Genomic DNA, 17,094 nt, shown 5'->3' on the forward strand with positions numbered 1-17,094 from the left:
GTCTCCGTGCCACCTGTAGCAACCGGGTTGATCTGGTGCCCCCTTGCCGGTTCACATGGTAGACAGCTGACTTGTTGTCGGACCGTACAATAACATGCCTGCCTCTCAAATGTGGTAGGAATTTGCGAAGTGCCAAATATATAGCACGGAGCTCGAGCCCATTTATGTGCTCCGCCGCTTCCTGTGCTGTCCAGAGCCCCCTTATCGCTCTGTGCTGCCATACTGCCCCCCAGCCGGAGGGCGAAGCATCGGTCACCACCACCTCGCGACGTGAGGGAATCGAACCCAATGAGATGCCCCTGGCCAGATATGCCCCGGCTCACCATGGCCGCAAAGCAAGGAGGCATCGGCAGGACACCCTGACTCTCTTGGATCTGTGGGACTTTGGATCTAATTGGAGACCATTGATCCCAATTTGGAATGGCCGTAAGTACAGGAGGCCCAGTGGCACTACTGATGTTACTGACGTCAACATACCTAACAGCCTGAGAAACAGGCTGTACCTCAACCTCCTGTTCTTCCGGAACCGGAGGAGGAGCTGGAGTATGGCGTTTACTCGTCTTTGGGAAGGCCAGCATATGGCGGGAGTCCAGAGTTAAACCAATGAACACTACCCTTTGGCTGGGTATGAGACAACTCTTGGCATGGTTGACGGTAAGGCCCAACCTCGTCATGTGATGCAGAAGGGACGCAGTGTCCCGTTCTGCCTGTTCCCTGGTCAGAGCACAAATTAGCCAATCGTCCAGGTATGGGAGGATAAGCATCCCCCTGGCTTGCATCGGGGCGAGTGCCGCCCTCATGCACCTTGTGAAGACCCGTGGGGCAAGGGAAAGACCAAATGGGAGCACCTTGAATTGGAAGGCCTTGCCTTCGAATGCGAAGCGCAGGTACTGCCTGTGAGGTAGTGCTATTGGGACGTGAAAGTATGCGTCCTTTAAATCGATGGATGTGAACCAACTGTGCCGTGTCGCGTTTTGGAGCACATCTGCTGTACTCAGCATGTGGAAGGGCAACACCTTCAGAAATGTGTTCAGCCCTCGTAAGTCCAGTATAGGGCGAAACCCACCCTCTCTCTGGCTACTTCTTGTCTGAGTGCCTGGGACTTTGTGGGATCTCTGACCGTGGTCAGTCTGATCCCACTGAAAACTGGGGGCCGGCGTCGGAATTGGAGATTGTACCCTTGGGAAAGCGTAGCCACCACCCAAGGGTCTGAAGTGCTGCTTTCCCAGCAGCTGAGTTGCTGCTGGGAGAAGCGTCCGACTGCCGGCCCCGGGGCATCAGGATCTTCCCCTCTGGCCCTTTGGGTACCTGGGGGGGGGGCGATACCCTGACCCCCGACCCCTTCTCGCTTGAGGCACCGGCCGTGCCGGAGCCTGCGAGGTCCTCGGGTACGTATCAGGACGAGCTGGAAGCCGAGGGCGACTGGTACCACCACCCTGTGGGGGACGCTGTCGCCATAAAGGCGTAGGTTCCCGGAAGCTAGCAAACTGCTGCCGAGTCTGGTTCGCCTGGATTCCACGCTCCAAGGCCTGCTGTGCTGCTGGGCCAAACAGCTCCCCCGGAATCACGGGGAGAGTGCGGAGGGCTCTCCGGCCCGGCTCCGAAAGCGGAGATTGGGCCAGCCATACCTGCCAGCGAGTCAGCGTAAGGGTCGACATTAGTCTGCCAAGCTCCCTTGTGATAAGACCGAACGCCTGCAGGGATGCATCACTGAGGCTCTGGACGGAAGCATCCACGCCAGCAGTTTGCAGGGACTGGGACAAGGATAGTATCAGATGGGAAAGAGAGTTTCCAAGACGGCCCATGCGTGCCGCTGTTTCATAAGCCTTGACTAGAAAGTCGTCTGTGATGCGACACTGGGGCCTGGGACAGCGAGCATCAGGCCTTAAGACCTCATTTGGAGACACAATAAGGGCGCAATAGATGGCTCCACTGCTGGCATCATACCCAGTCCGTAAGTGTCAGCGTTCTGCATTGAAGCTAAGGCCCTGCCGCCTCAATGTATGGCTGGGAGGGTGGAACAGAGAAACCCGCCAGGGGCGGGGCCCACCTAAAAAATGCACTGGATGAGGTGCCCGCAGTCGGGGCCTCATCCACGCCTAAGCGTGCCAGAGCCATACGGACCACTGGCTTAACTGTCGCTGGAGCAGACTCTGAGCCTGCCCTGGACCCACTTCCTGACTGCTGGGAACAGGTGTCAGAAGCGTGGGAGGAGGCTACTAGCTCTCCCTGTCCAGGCCGGTCCTCACAGAACTGGCTACAGGAAGCCCTCGTAGACAGGGCATCCTCATCCCATCTCGGTGGGGTAGGCTGGGTTGCGTTCACCCTGCCTGGCTGAAGGTTAAGGAGCAGCGCTTTAATCTCAGCAAACTCTGATGTTAGCGTGTCGACCTTAGTTGCCAAACAGTCCACTTTCCGTGCCTTTTTTGTAGGTGGGGCCCCCTCAGGTGGGGCGCGTCTCCGCCCACTCCGTGAAGGTACACCCGATAGGGGCAACTGGCACTCGAGCTGCTCTTCTAGCTCAGCTAATCGAGCTATCTTCAGCTCCCGTGGCATAAAACTACAATTCATGCACTGACTGTCGGACAGCCCCTCCCTCAGGTGTACAACACCGAGGCATGTGGGGCATTCATCATGGCCATCAGTAGCTAGCAGTGGAGCCATGCAGGCACGGCAAACATGCTCACCTAACATGGTGCTGCTGATATTTATAATAATTCGTAGTATGAATTTTATACTTTTATATTTAATTAAATAATGTATTTATCTTACTTATATAATGTGTTTACTTTGTTATGCAACTCATTGGTTACACTGGAGTGAAAGCACTCTCTAGTAACAGAGAGAAAAAATTACATCAAGTTGCTTAACAGGAAACTGTCTCAGTAACTAGACACTAGCTTTGAACTAGGACTGTTATTATACAGAAGACAGGGAAGATAATAACTTCCCCTTTAACAGCAGCCACAAAATAAGTTAACCCACAAGCGAAATCACTTACTGGGGAGCGGTCGCTCTATCTATCAACAAAGGAGATGTCTGCTTTAACGAGCGAAATCACTCGCTGCTGAGCAACACACACTGTAAAAGGAAATGAATTAGCCGACAACAGCCCAACGGGCTCGTTGTCCGACGGAGGCTCGCCGATACTGTAGCGCAAACACTTAGCTCGGCGGCCATAAACAATAAAGGAGACCGAAAACAGACTCCTATCAACAAACGTAACTTAAACTCTAACGACGGGAGGATATACTCACCTTGTGATCCTAGCTCACCTGTCGTTAGCCTCGCTGAATTGTACCGGCGAAAACACCGGTGTTACAGCGTCTAAAGTGTTAGAGTGTAGCCGTGATTAACTAATCGCAGCCCTTGGAGGACGAAACCGTAGCTCCAACCATGCGGTTACAGGGCTTCCAGCGAAAAGTCAACGGCTTATCTCTTTTACTCAACCTGCATTCGCGGATTACCTGCCGCGAGAAGATTTAAGGGACATATCTGATGATGACGTGGGCTTATATAAACTACGTCATCCCAGGTCACATGTGACTTTGTTGATATTAAATACTCGACCTGCGCGTGCGCGAGATGGATAACATCCAGTGTTAAACACTGCCTCTGGCAGTCAGGAAGAACGAAATAGAACCCAATACTTGCTTGAACAGAAAAAAACAAACAAACAAGAAAATAACTCTCCAAGGAGAAAGCAATCCGGGGCCTCCTTAATCTTCTTGAAAGAGCTCAAAAACAAGCATTTACTACAACGGGAAACACCACAATTAATAAATCAATTAACTCACAGCAGGGGTTCATCTGTGTCTCAGTAGATAAATATAGTAATTTAACATGGCACAAATATAAATAAACAGTCAAAAGGAATGAATATCTGTAAAAACTGCCCAGAAACAGCTCAGAAAGACATCACAACCCCCCTCTGCCTATCCCACACTTGGTACATTCCAGGAGGAAAGTGATTCCTAATTGGCTGGGTGTGGTTTGTCACTTCCTGGTACTAAAACAGAGCAGGTGCTGCAAATCAGGAGAGGTAACAAACAAACAAACAAATCAATGAAATAAAGATGTTTTCTGACTAAGAAGAAGTTCAAAATGTCTCAAAAACAACACAGACAGAATATCAAACAGCACATTACCAAACAACAGTCCCTCAATATGAAGAAATGATGTAAAATGAGGATGAATTTTGATGTAGGACTTTCTCTTGTTTTCTCTCCAGCATGTGGAAGGGCCTGAATGTCAACTGCACAGACAGCACAGGATACACACCTTTACATCATGCCTCACTTAATGGACACAGGTAAGACTGTTTTTGTGTCTTTTATGAGTATTTATATGTGATCAAATACTATGTATGCATCATGTATTATGTATTGTATTATCTACGTTTTGGCCAGGTCTCTCTCTCTCTCTTGATCATGCATTTTAAAGGTCCCATATTGTAAAAAAGTGAGATTTTCACGTCTTTTATATTATAAAAGCAGGTTTAAGTGCGATATAAATACTGTTAAACTATCAAAACGCTCAATATACGGAGAAATACACACAGCCCGTATTCAGAAATTGTGCGTTTGAAACAAGCCGTTAGGATTTCTGCCCATTTGTGATGTCACAAATATACAATATTTGGACCATTTCACGGTTTGAAACGTAAACATTCTAAATGTGTCCCAGTTTATTTCCTGTTGCAGTGTATGCAAATAACATCAGCTGACAGGAAGTAAACATGGACCCAAACTGTTGCCTAGCAACGCAATTCCATTGCAATTCCGTTGAAATGCACTAAAACGGAGCGTTTCAGACAGAGGATGAATATAGGTATATTCAGACAGACAGTATGAGGAAAATAAAGTTTTTTTTTTAACATTACAGCATGTTAACATGTTCTAGTAGAAACACAAAATACAAGTATGAACCTGAAAATGAGAATGATATGGGTCCTTTAAGAGACATCCTGATTTTTTTGTCCAATATATTGACCTCTTAAATTAATATGGCGAACTGTTCAGCAAAACAGCTCATTATTTAGTTACAACATCCAGCATTTACGGAGCAGCATTATCTTTAATTTGGAGTCATGTTTCTGGACCCCTGATGAATGTAAGACACTCTCTTTTAACTGTTAGCTCATGTTTTGATCTCCTGTGGGAAATATCTAACGTTATATCTGGCTCTATTAGCTGCTAATTGATCCATTATAGTTCACCATTTAGTCTCTAACTATGTTTGTCTGCCAGTTGATGTTGAGCATGTAGTCTACAGTGGGTTTTAAGAGCTCTTTTATCAGTGACACCTGCGGACCAGCGGCACCAAATGATTAAAAATGGAGGAAAACGTGGCACTTAATAGTAATTTCTGTTTTTCTAACAGTGCTGTGGAGGTAGTAATAAGAAAGTAAAGCGTTTTTACAGACCACAGTTGGAAATATAACGCGATGAGGACGTCGTCAGTTATGTCTGTTATCCAAAGGAAACTATCCTGAACCTGACTGTGGAGTTGGCAGAAGTACTCAGCCCTACTAACCTATATTAAGAAGTCACATAATCTCAGCTCTGCTACAAGGTCTGCACTGCATTTTATGCATCTGGTAGTTTTGGTATTGTTGGCTCTGTTAACTGAACTTTCCAGTAAAATGTCCTTGTAACTGCTGGATTAAGCCATGCTGCCATACAAATCTTTCTTTGAGAGACTGGCCCCCTGGTGATAACTCTTTGTAGGTTCCAGCAGTCCCATTCACATTGTTTTACACTGTCCTTTGATATGTTGTCGTTAACCTATTTATTATAGCCATTTTAGATAAATGTTGAATGCATAAATAATCAATCAACTTCTCAGTCTTGTGTATAGACTGGTGGCAGTGCATTTCAGTGTTTATTTGTGTTTTCAAAAGGCTTCATTAGATGAAGGGTCACAGAAATTAGAAAACAGTGTTTTTGCACTTAAAGGGACTGTTTGTAACTTCTTACACGTATAAATCAATCCGGGTCGGTGTCCCATGCGCGCTCGTGTGTGGCTACGCTGTTCAGAATCAGACTCCAACACAAACTACACGGAAGCACCAAAACCACAAAGTTATATCTAGTGAAGCCCGTCTTGCAAAACAGTGTTGGCCGCGGAGGAGACCGTAGCTTTGGTCTTCAGGGCCGTAGTCTCTGCTGTACTCTGCTCCTCTGCCTGCTTGCCTTCAGTCACACACCGCGCTCGTTCTCGCTATTTCGCTCCACACGTGCATGCGCGCACACTACACACTGCAGAAGAGTTAGTTTAGCTCTGAGAATATCTAGTGAATGTATGGTGGACGTTTGTGCAGAAATAAATGCTGCAGCTCCTCCAGACCAACAGAGGTTTCCCGTGTCTTGTGAAGTGACGGAGCTCCGCAGCGAGTTACTTTATCGTCTTCGACCGGGTGCCGATGTCTCCCTCCGGCTGCGGTCGGGAGGCTGAAGCAGGAAAAGCCAACACTAGGATCAGCAGTGATTCATGGAGAGACCTTGGTCTGGTCAGCTAACATTACTGCCAAGCAGCTGAAATATAGAGTGATATTGTGGTTTTAGCTGACGTGTGTCGCCTCACTGTTTTGAGCGATGCTCGTTCATGTCTATTTAGAGCGAGCAAGCGCGAGCGCGACGCTGACTTTCGTTGACTTAACGGCCACAGGTGTTGCTGTTAACAAGCATTTCCGTTTCTTACAAACAGTCCCTTTTAAAATGCGTTCACATAATCACATTAAAACAGTGTGACATTGTTCCAGGGTCATGACACACCTGTACTCTCAAAATGAGTTCTTCATTATAGTCTAAAAATACACAATATTTCTGCAAACTGCGTGTCTGCGTCTGCACAGAGAGCTACCTCGCAGCTTCCATTCTTCACCTGGGCCCCGCTGAGAAATCCGTTACACAGTGTGGATTAGCTGCGAGCCTGACCACTATCCCAGCTTAGTGGAACTGAAGGATTAGTCCTGTGTTTTGGGGGGAATTATGTGGATTTCCTCCTTCAGATCAGCTGGAGAGGAAGAGAGAGAGGGAGAGAAAACTGCAACCTCAGAGTGAAAATTAGGCCGCCGACAAGAAAGCTCCAGGGGAATGATTTAACGTTTAGGTGGGAAAGTAAAAAGAGAATTAAGTTATAGACAGAAGAAACACGGCAACAGATGGTGCTGTATTCAGAGATTTGTTATTCAGGCTAAATTGTTTTTTAAAATAATTTTAATCATTTTTTTAATCACATAAAAAGCCTTTTGCAAGAAGTTGAATATTCTCATATTTGACCCTGAGATCCTCCCAGTGTGATTTTGCTGTTCAACCGCCACTTAAACCTGAGTGAATTATATAAAAATATGATAAATTATTAATTAAGTTCATTAAGCATCTCGCTGCTGCTCCTGGGAGAGGTTCTGCCCTTCTCTCTCCTCTGTTTCTCCCCCTGACATTTCAAATGCAAATGAAGCACTTCACCTTTCCTCCTCAGAGAGAGGTGACAACTTCAGCTGGAGACTTCCTAATAAGAAACAGTATCGCTGGCATTATTACTGAGCAGCGGCTTCACTGTAAATGGATTCACAGGCACTATGATTTGTTGCTCTATGTGTTTGTTTTTACTTTATTATGAGGGAAACAGGGAGGTGTTTTGTCTTCTCTAAATTGTTGATCATTTCCAGTTGAACTCTGGTATACTGAGGGATTTACTCATAACACCGTAAATCCTTCCATGACCTAAGCCTGGTTTAGACTAGGTGCTTCAAGTAGGTGCCAACTTGTTGCTGACAGCATCACATGGCTGCATGCTCTGCTATGAAGGCTGCAGATCTAGGAGGAAACACAAAAGTAGATAGGACTCCGGCATGAAGTAGTGAAGCGTAACTTGTCTAGCACAAACTGTAATATAAATAATTTGAAGTTCAGCCTCACATGTACATGTTGATATATATAAACGTGATTTTTGAATATCAAATGTAGCCAAGATTGGGGTGACAACAGGGCCTGATTTAGTCTTTTAGATAAAAAGATAATTCTGTAGAAAATAGCACCGACTTAGAGAGGTGAAAATATGAAAATATCACCAAGGTTGCAGAATATGAGTGCTTGGCAAGAGAAAATGCAGTTCGCGACCATTTTCATCATTTATTTTGATTTTAATTATGGTTTCATTCCTTCTGGGATGTATGTAATGTTCAGTGAAATTATTAATTATGCAGTGTATATAGAAGGGTTGCATTGTACTGTATGTTCCAAAGTGCAAAATGTATTATTTGTGCAGTAAACATATGTGGTGTTCTCAAGGGAAAAACGTGATAATATTCCTTGATACAGATTTAAACTCTGCTTCTGCTCCCTTCCATCTTCCGATGTGTTAATATATTGATCTGTGTATATATATATTCGTCTCCCTCAGGGAAGTGGTGCTGAAGCTGCTCCAGTTCGAGGCGTCCACGAACGTGTCCGACAGCAAGGGTTGCTTCCCGCTGCACCTGGCCGCCTGGCGGGGGGACGTGGACATCGTCCGCATCCTCATCCAACACGGAGCCTCGCAGTGCCGGGTCAACCAACAGGTAAACGCCGTAATAATCCTTTTAAAAACCTTCATCTTCCACCTGTCTTATGAATTCTAGATTTTATTAGAACTGCATGATGTCTGTCTTCAGTCCAGCGTGAGGCCATAATCCCACAATTACTTTATTGAATTTGAACCACAGTTATTAAATTGGTTATAAAAAGTATTTTCTTTTGTCTGCTTACAGTCCATTTGACTACCGGATTGTCGGTACAGGAGGTGTAAACAGGACTGTCAAATATTTGTTATAACTGTCAGTAACTCCTGACTGCTTCTCCAAACTGGAGGTGTGCTGACCGTCATCTACTGTAATTAATGCACTGACAATGGATAAGTACCTCATACAACCCCACTTCAAAATACCCGAATTATCCCTTTAAGCTATATTGCTACTCTTTTTGAAAGCATCTGCTTGTTAATTGTTAGTGCATCATGCTGCTGCCAGTGTTGGTGTTATCCTTTTATTAGGGTCTGTTTGGGTCAACCATATTCTGTATCAGCTCTGAACGCCTCTGGCTCTGACCTTGGACATATCTCTAAGGAGAGGACTCAGAGGAGCATCATCAAAATTTCATGTCTGGATTTCTGTAGCTCAGAGAAGCCCAGTATTAGTTGTGTGTACCCTAGAAACTGAGAAGATACATCAATCTAACCTTTGTTCATGTTCTGTAGCCTCCACTTACATGTTAAATGGGCAATTGTGTCTGAAAGAAACACGTTCCCGGTGTGCCGTAACCAGAGCAAGAAAGGTCTCATCAGCTAAATTAAAGTTGAGTTCTTCTTCTGTTGTATTTCTCGGGGCACTTAAACCAGCGCTGCAGCTACAGGTCGTCTCGTTATGGCTCCTGTCCAACAGAGCCGATACTTTACAGTTCCCAGTGATCTCTCTCTGACAGGCGGGCGAGCGTTTCAGCTCTGGGAGCATTTCAGCCTGCCACTGCTGTCATTCCTCATCAGCAAAGATGACCTTCTCCTCCCCCCCTCACTCATTTTTTGCCCATCTCTGCCGCTTGCAGCATGTTGATGATGTCACGGCTCGCTGATGCGCTGTCATTTGAAGATGAGGCACATAGGACGTGTTGGCTAAAATGTTGATGTCTTCTTTTTTTTTAATATTCCTACTCCTGGCGGCGGTGCAGTAATGGACCCCCGCAGGTTATTGGAGCGTTATTTACTCTGCATAATAAGCACATTTTGCTCTGTCGCCATTAGCCAAATCGTTTCCCTCCGAGAGTTGTTAGAGCCTAATTGTTTGCCGTGATAAATGGCGTCCCTTGCCCCCTGAAATGAAGAGGTTAGTCAGCAAGTGAACACGGGTAATTTTCTTTTTTCTTTTTTTTTTTTACACCGTCAATTATTTGTAGAGCTGAGCGAGCTGCTGTGCAGGCAGCGTGGACACACACAGGGTGGGAGATGCTGATTTAGAAGATACTGTACGTAAATGCTGACTTTAGTGCAGAGTTAATGTGTGTGGGTGCTCTTTGTTTATGAAGAAGATCTCCTGTCACATGCTTTTAGACTTTGTCTAGTCAGTCTCTTCTGGTATATCTGTGTTTTCGTGCTGTTTTCTACAATACATTTCAGCAATGCTGTTTCTGTGTAGGAGGCGAGACTTGCCACTGTAGCTATAAGGCATAGCTTTACAGTCAAAGAAAGTTAAAAATGGAGACGGACCAACGCTGCTGTGTCTGTATTTGGTGTGTTGTGCACAAAATAACTTTTGCAAAGAGGATGTGTGTTGTCTGCTGCTAGAAGATATGCAAAGATACAAGCTGCGACTGCATCACAGTTTTGGTGTGTTGAGTAACAGAGGACCAATGAGAGAGGTACATTGTTGCACATTTACGTAATTATTGTGAAACGCCATATGCATTCCTTAATTAACCCTGTCCTGACTGTAAATACATTTGAGAGCTAAAAGAAAGAGAAAATCATATTTTTTATAGGGCTTTCAAAGTAACGCAAAATTGTTTTAAAGCTGGAGTGAAGATACTGGCATCATATGAAACTAGAAAAGCCTAAGGAATCCACTGGGTACCAATCATGTTATACTAGCTTGTCGCAAATGAGGTTAAATAATGCTCCAAACTTGTGCTAAATTTTGGTGAGGAAAAACTGGCAAAACCATTTTCAGAGGGTCCCTTGACCTCTGACTTCAAGATATGTGAATGAAAATGGGTTTTATGGGTACCCACGAGTCTCCCCTTTACAGACATGCCCACTTTATGATAATCACATGCAGTTTGGGGGCAAGTCATAGTCAAGTCAGCACACTAACACACTGACAGCTGTTGTTGCCTGTTGGGCTGCAGTTTGCCATGTTATGATTTGAGCATATTTTTTATGCTAAATGCAGTACCTGTGAGGGTTTCTGGATGATATTTGTCATTGTTTTATGTTGTTAATTGATTTCCAATAATAAATATATAAATACATTTGCATAAAGCAATCATATATGTCTACTCCTATGTTGATAAGAGTATTAGATACTTGACAAATCTCCCTTTTAAGGTACATTTTGAACAGATAAAAAATGTGTGATTAATTTGCAATTAATCGTGATTAAATATTTAATCAATTGACAGACCTCTTCATTATTAAAAAAACAAAACTGAGCTGTTTTAAAGTCATTCAGCATTCCATTACACTGTCTTTGAATGAATTCAATCATATAAATTTGTAAAAACAACCTTTAATATAACCTTTTTTCACGTGATTTTTTAAAAATAACTGCTTCAAAAATCATTTTTAGTTGCTAGAAACTGATGTTTGGCCAATGAATCGGTGCATCCCTGTTTATTATGACACTTATTAGAGATTCAGATCTCACAGGCTGAAAAGTGAGCTTGTATTCATGTGCATCTGTCAAATGAAAGGGGGAGAGGAGGAAGCTTTTATAAATTCTCATATAACACCTCACTTGTTAAATCATCTAATTACACGGATCAGCCTTTCTTGTATCTCTCTTTGTATCGCACATGTCACTTTGAGTCTTGTGTATCAACAAGCTAGAAATGACTAGTTTTATCTACGCCTGTTATCATCACTTTTCATATCTGCGTCTGTATAATAAACACCGGTGGAAATGCTACAGAGCTCACATTAGTCTGTCACACGGTTGCACACACAGACACACACACAAAGACTCCAGCACGACTGCACAATCTTAAGGCTGCAGTGTTTAGTTTTGCCTCGAGCACTGACTCTTTGCAAAACACTGGTTTAGCACCGATTCTAAATTACGGTACCTGTGCGTTTCATAATGCTGCATGATGCAGTTATGTCCGCGTCGGGATACAGTTGTTCTCGGCTCGCAGCCATAAATCCGGATGCAAGATTTACAGCATGTTAGTGTGTTTACGATGCCTCTGCTCCGTATTTCCCCCACTGTCTGTCTTGTCTGCTGCAGACAGCAGGGCCGGCATACATTAGGTTGATATACTGAGTCCCCCACACGCTCACACCCATCATCCAGACTTACAGCAGCAAGCCATTGGCTGCACATTACGATATTACTCTGCCCACGCACGCCATTACTCGTGTCAGAGGTTGATCGTACGTGTAGCTGTGTGTGCGCAGCGTAGTGACTCCAGAGGCTGTTTGTCTTCATAGCTGCTCTTTTCTTGCATGAGCGAGAGAAACACTATATATTTGTGCTCACCTTTTGTACACGAGGTGACAAATAGGGACACTAAGGCCGTGGAAGAGGACGCAGGAGGGTGCTGTAATGAGTGCGAAAGGGCTTGAGAGCATGAAGGATGCAAAAGAGAGGTAGGGGAAGTGTGTAGGTGGGCCTGTTCTTACTCTGCAGCCAATAGAGGATTAATGGAGGTTAGTACATGTTATTAGTTGGCGGTAAACCAGTTCCAGCCCACTGTTTACTGCCTAATTGGTCCCAGTTGTTCCCATTCTCAGCTGTTTTTTTGTTTATTGTGGGAGCGCGTGTATGTATGAGAGGAGTTGGAGGCAGCATGACTGGAGGACATGATTATAACATACTGTGTGTGCATGTTTTATTGGTATGTGTGAGAGACAGTGAGACGGTGATAGATGGTGAATGATTGCTTGTTTACTTGAGGCATGCACTCTGCTTGCAGGGCGAAGCACGTCGTTTGAGGACTGAGGCGCTGTTTGTTGTGATCTCTCCTTCTCCCACTCAGATTGACTCATGAACTGATGCCTCACTTTAGGTCTGTACCTAAGGAGAACAGTTCAAAATAAGTATTTTTAAACGGCAGGTCCATTATTTTGGGTATTTTTTTTTAGGTTTTTATATCATTCTGTAGCTTATGCATTAAAATACGAACATTCAAATTTTGGTCAAAGTATGTTTGTTTCAGCATCAAAATGCTATTTTTCCCAAGCCTTTCTAAAATACTTTTTTGTAGACAGTTGGTCATAGATCATCACATCCCTTTAAATGAGTCCCGCAGTGTCTGTTACCTGTATTGAACTGAAATAGATGAGAGAGATGGGAGTGACTGAGCCTTCATCCAGTGTGTGTGACAGTCTAATAATTCTACATCCCTAAACCAGTAAACTGACGGTCCGTCTGGACTTTAGAGAAGTAAATGGAGCAACAAGGCTAACCTCGTTAAAAGGTTTGTTATTAGTACCCTGGGCCAAGGCAAAAGGTACTTACTAAAGAGAATTTCAAACACCTTTTGTACACTTAAATTTTACAATTCTTCATTCGGCCTTCATGGGACCACATAAGCATTTTAAAAGATGATGAAGTCCCTGAGTGGCAGAGCTTCCTATAAAGCTGTGGTCAACAGTTTCACCTATCTCGTCTGACAAAAATGTCCTTCATACACCTCTCAGCCTTCTTCTTCAAAATGGTTCTTTACAAGTACCATTTTGAGAAACTCTTCATGGTAGTGTATTTAAGGATGCTCCAGCATTTGAGGATCAGCCACTGAAAAGCATCACATCACATCACGCTGCTGCGGCAAAAATCAAATCTAGATGACAACAAATAAGCAAACATACTATAGATGCCATGAAAAGGATAATGCGAATGTTGTATCCTGCTTTAGAAAAGGTTCCTGTTTTGTCTCTTGTCTAGGGCTGACCCGAATGCTTCGAAAGCTTCCACCGTTGCCATGGTAACGGGCCTTCAAATCAGCATTTCGATGCTTCGTTTTTAGTTTATTTCTATATATAAGTATGTAATAATAAAGTATAAATTCCAAAATAGACCATGAAATAAGGAATAATCCCACAGCATTATTCACTATTGATATTCAACATGAATTATTATTAGTTATTCTCAGACTGCATCGCTGTTTGTTACGTGTAGAGGTGTGTATGTGTACAGTAGTGCGGCACTGTCCCAAAGCTTCGAAGCCAAAAAAAAATAGTATTCAGGACAGCCCTACTCTTGTCCCATATTTATACACATAATGTTATAACAAAATAAAGGAGAAAAAAACATGTTTAAAGTAATGGATTACCCAACCCAAGCAAGTAGGGCTGGGCGATATGGACAAAATCTTCAATGATTGATTCGATATAGGTCATTTCATATCTCGATTCGACATATATCACAATATAGCATGATTTCTGGTAATTTAATAAATAATAACCACACTGTAAAGCCTATTTTTGTATACTCCTGTGTGAATTAAATACTTAACAAATGAAAAGTACTGAATTTTTTCTCATTTTAAGAACTTGAGAGCAAAATAAACACAAGTTTTAAGTGATATTATTGAGAAAAAATAAATAAATATAGGCTTAGTCTATAGTGTGATAGAAACAATATGTAAAACTATATATGCTTGACATTTTTATATCGTTTTGATGATCAAGTTCAATTTGATTACTTTGTGGTGACTCATGATGGACACCTAAAACCCTTAGACCCCCAGAGTGCCCCAAAATGCAATTCTAAGAGATTTCAGCTTAAGAGTCAACCAACTGTGTCGTACCACGGCGTCTCGCTCGGAGTCTTTTTGGCCCGAGGATTTGAACCAGCAGCACTTAAAATAACAAGCGCCCAGACAGAGTATGTTGACTGACTAATGATGACACATTTTACCCCAAGGCACTCGCCCAAAGCAAAGCTGGATTATAAAGATTATTTTGCTTGTGCCTGACCGTGGCAGTGTGAGGGGACAGTTGAGGGACGAAGAGCAGATGTGTGTGTGTGGGAACCAGCAGAAAAACCTCTGGGCTTCCTCCGTTCGGGGCCTCTGGACTAGTCAATTTAAGGGTTATTCTATGTGTGTGTGTGGGTGACTGACTAGGTCAAGTATGTTCCCCCCTGTGCTGCAGATATACCCCGAGAATGTTTTCTTTTCCATAAACAGAAGGACGGAGGGGTTACACGACTCCTTTCACTCGCCTCTTTGTTCTCCCACAGGAGGAGGAAAGGAGATCAGCGGCGCAGAATCAAGAGAGATAATAAGAGAGATTAGAAAAATGTTGTATGTTGCACCATCTGTGCTTCGAATGTGGCGTGCACATATGTGGACACACGCATGCATGAAATACTTCCTGCAGGCGTGTCTCCAGGTGCAGCAAAGCCTTCTGGGACGGTGTGTGAACTAAGGCTAAAGTTAAAAGGTCATGAGTTTGCTCGCCTGCTGTGCGTTTTCCACGAATGTCTTTCTATGTGCGTTCATCTCACAGTCGTGGTAATCCCATGCCCTATCATGCACACAAGTCGCTACCACACATGAAAATGAAACCATGTGAGAACACAGGCCACTACGAGAAACCGCCCTGGGAAAGTCCTTGCTCAAACATGGCCTACCGCCATGCCCGCCGCCGCCGCCGTTGCCAAAACACACACAGTCACACGAGGCCGTAGGATGTTTTCTTATGAGTAATGTGTTTACAAAAAGTGTTATGTCATATGTTTCCCCCCCGCCTGACACTCCGTCGGCTTAATTAAAGTTAAGTAAAAGAAAAACTGATTCATCTCATTCAATCAAAACAAACTGCAGCCCTGAGGGATTCATGCGAGCCGAGAGCAGATTGTGTGTGAGCGTGTTAATCGAGGTGTTATATGTAGACACGGGAAACATTTTTTTCCTCTTTGGCACTTTAACAGAAAAATGTAAATACGGTTCGTCTTTAAGTTGTTAACCCTACAGGGAGATCAGTGTTCAAATATCAACTACAGCAGCAACCCCAGAGCTGTTAGTGATGTTGCGTCTTTGCTCAAGGGCACTGCAGCGGTATGAATCCTTTTCAAAATGACACCCAGGTCTCTCTTTAACCCTCAGGCCGAGTCTACTGCCCCTCTGAACTTCCCCCAGTCTTATAAAAGCAATCCAATTTGACAGAAGCTCATTTCTTTGAATTCCCTGTATCCATAAATTTCACATAATCAGAGTTGGTTTTAACGACACTGGTCAAGGATAAAAAAATAAAATAAATACAATTTTTTTTTTTTTTTAAATATGATGAAAAAGTATCAAATCAGTTGTGATGTACTGAGTGGAGTTCAAGACTGCAAAAAGGGTGAAAATGCAGTAATCAAAAATCATGTTTTATTTTTGAAATAATTCAATTTGATCAGTGAATGATACATATTTGACTTTTGCATAGAAAGATCCAGTAATAAGGTCCCTTATGTGTAATTGTAACTTTGCCTGAAGGTTATCATTTTAATTTTATACTGTAATCAATAAAACATTATAAAATATGAACAGATCGCACTATAAGCAGGTGTCAACAGTCACGATCACAGTTTTTAAAGTCGATACTGTGTAGGAAAATGTTTAAAAGCTTCATGATTTTAGTGAAAATTTAAATAATAAATCGATTAGTTCATTAGTTTGCCACGATTTTCATTAATTGTTTAAGTCATTTATTAAGCAAATGCTTTTCTTTTCTTTGTTTTACATTATTGAACTGAATATATTAGGTTCGTTGGATGTTTGTCAAACAAAAAGAGACATTTGAAGTTGCCACATTGGGCTCTAGGAAATGTGTGATGGCCATTTTTCACAATTTTTTGACATTTTCTAGACTAAACTATTAATCCATTAATCAATGAAAGTAATTGGTAGCTACAGCCTGATATAATAGTGCCTGCAGGGAACTTGCAAGTTATAAAAATACAAATTGAAACTTGGCATCATCAAAGAAAATCACAAAATTGGCACCAACAGGTCATATTGGCAGCCGTCATACCAGAATTGAGAAGTTATCAATAAATTATTTCCACACAATTAAATGTAGATATGTTCAACCAAATATTTGATAGACAATTTGATAATTTTCTGTATTTAGGGTGTGTGTCTTTTGGACTTCACTTCTTATTGGGAGTCTGAGCGATGGATCAAATGGCTTTGAAATGTGGATTGTTGCTTTCTTCTTTCTCTTTCTCCCCTCAGAGTCTTTCCTTCCCGCTCCATCATCTCCTTCTTCTCTTATCTTCTCAGCTCTCTTTGGCTTTCACTCCTCTTGGCCTCGGATGCTTCATTCACTTTCCATGTTCACTCTCTTAATAACTGATCTTTTTTTCTTCTTCTCCAACTCTAACTTGTGGCTTAAGGCTAAAACAGATGTAAG

At 43.1% G+C, this 17,094-nt stretch overlaps 1 protein-coding gene across 4 annotated transcripts in view; it reads left to right on the forward strand.

Moving 5' to 3' along the window:
- anks1b (ankyrin repeat and sterile alpha motif domain containing 1B) overlaps window positions 1-17,094 on the forward strand; it is a 248,195-nt gene that overhangs the window by 65,314 nt on the left and 165,787 nt on the right. For all 4 annotated transcript variants that reach the window (XM_074625196.1, XM_074625198.1, XM_074625197.1 and 1 more), the window contains exons 2-3: window positions 4,232-4,312; window positions 8,407-8,563. In XM_074625196.1, the coding sequence (XP_074481297.1) occupies window positions 4,232-4,312; window positions 8,407-8,563 (238 nt within the window). The remainder of the gene's footprint in view (window positions 1-4,231; window positions 4,313-8,406; window positions 8,564-17,094) is intronic.

The sequence above is a fragment of the Sebastes fasciatus genome, chromosome 23 (assembly GCF_043250625.1).
Source record: "Sebastes fasciatus isolate fSebFas1 chromosome 23, fSebFas1.pri, whole genome shotgun sequence".
Classification (NCBI taxonomy): domain Eukaryota; kingdom Metazoa; phylum Chordata; class Actinopteri; order Perciformes; family Sebastidae; genus Sebastes; species Sebastes fasciatus.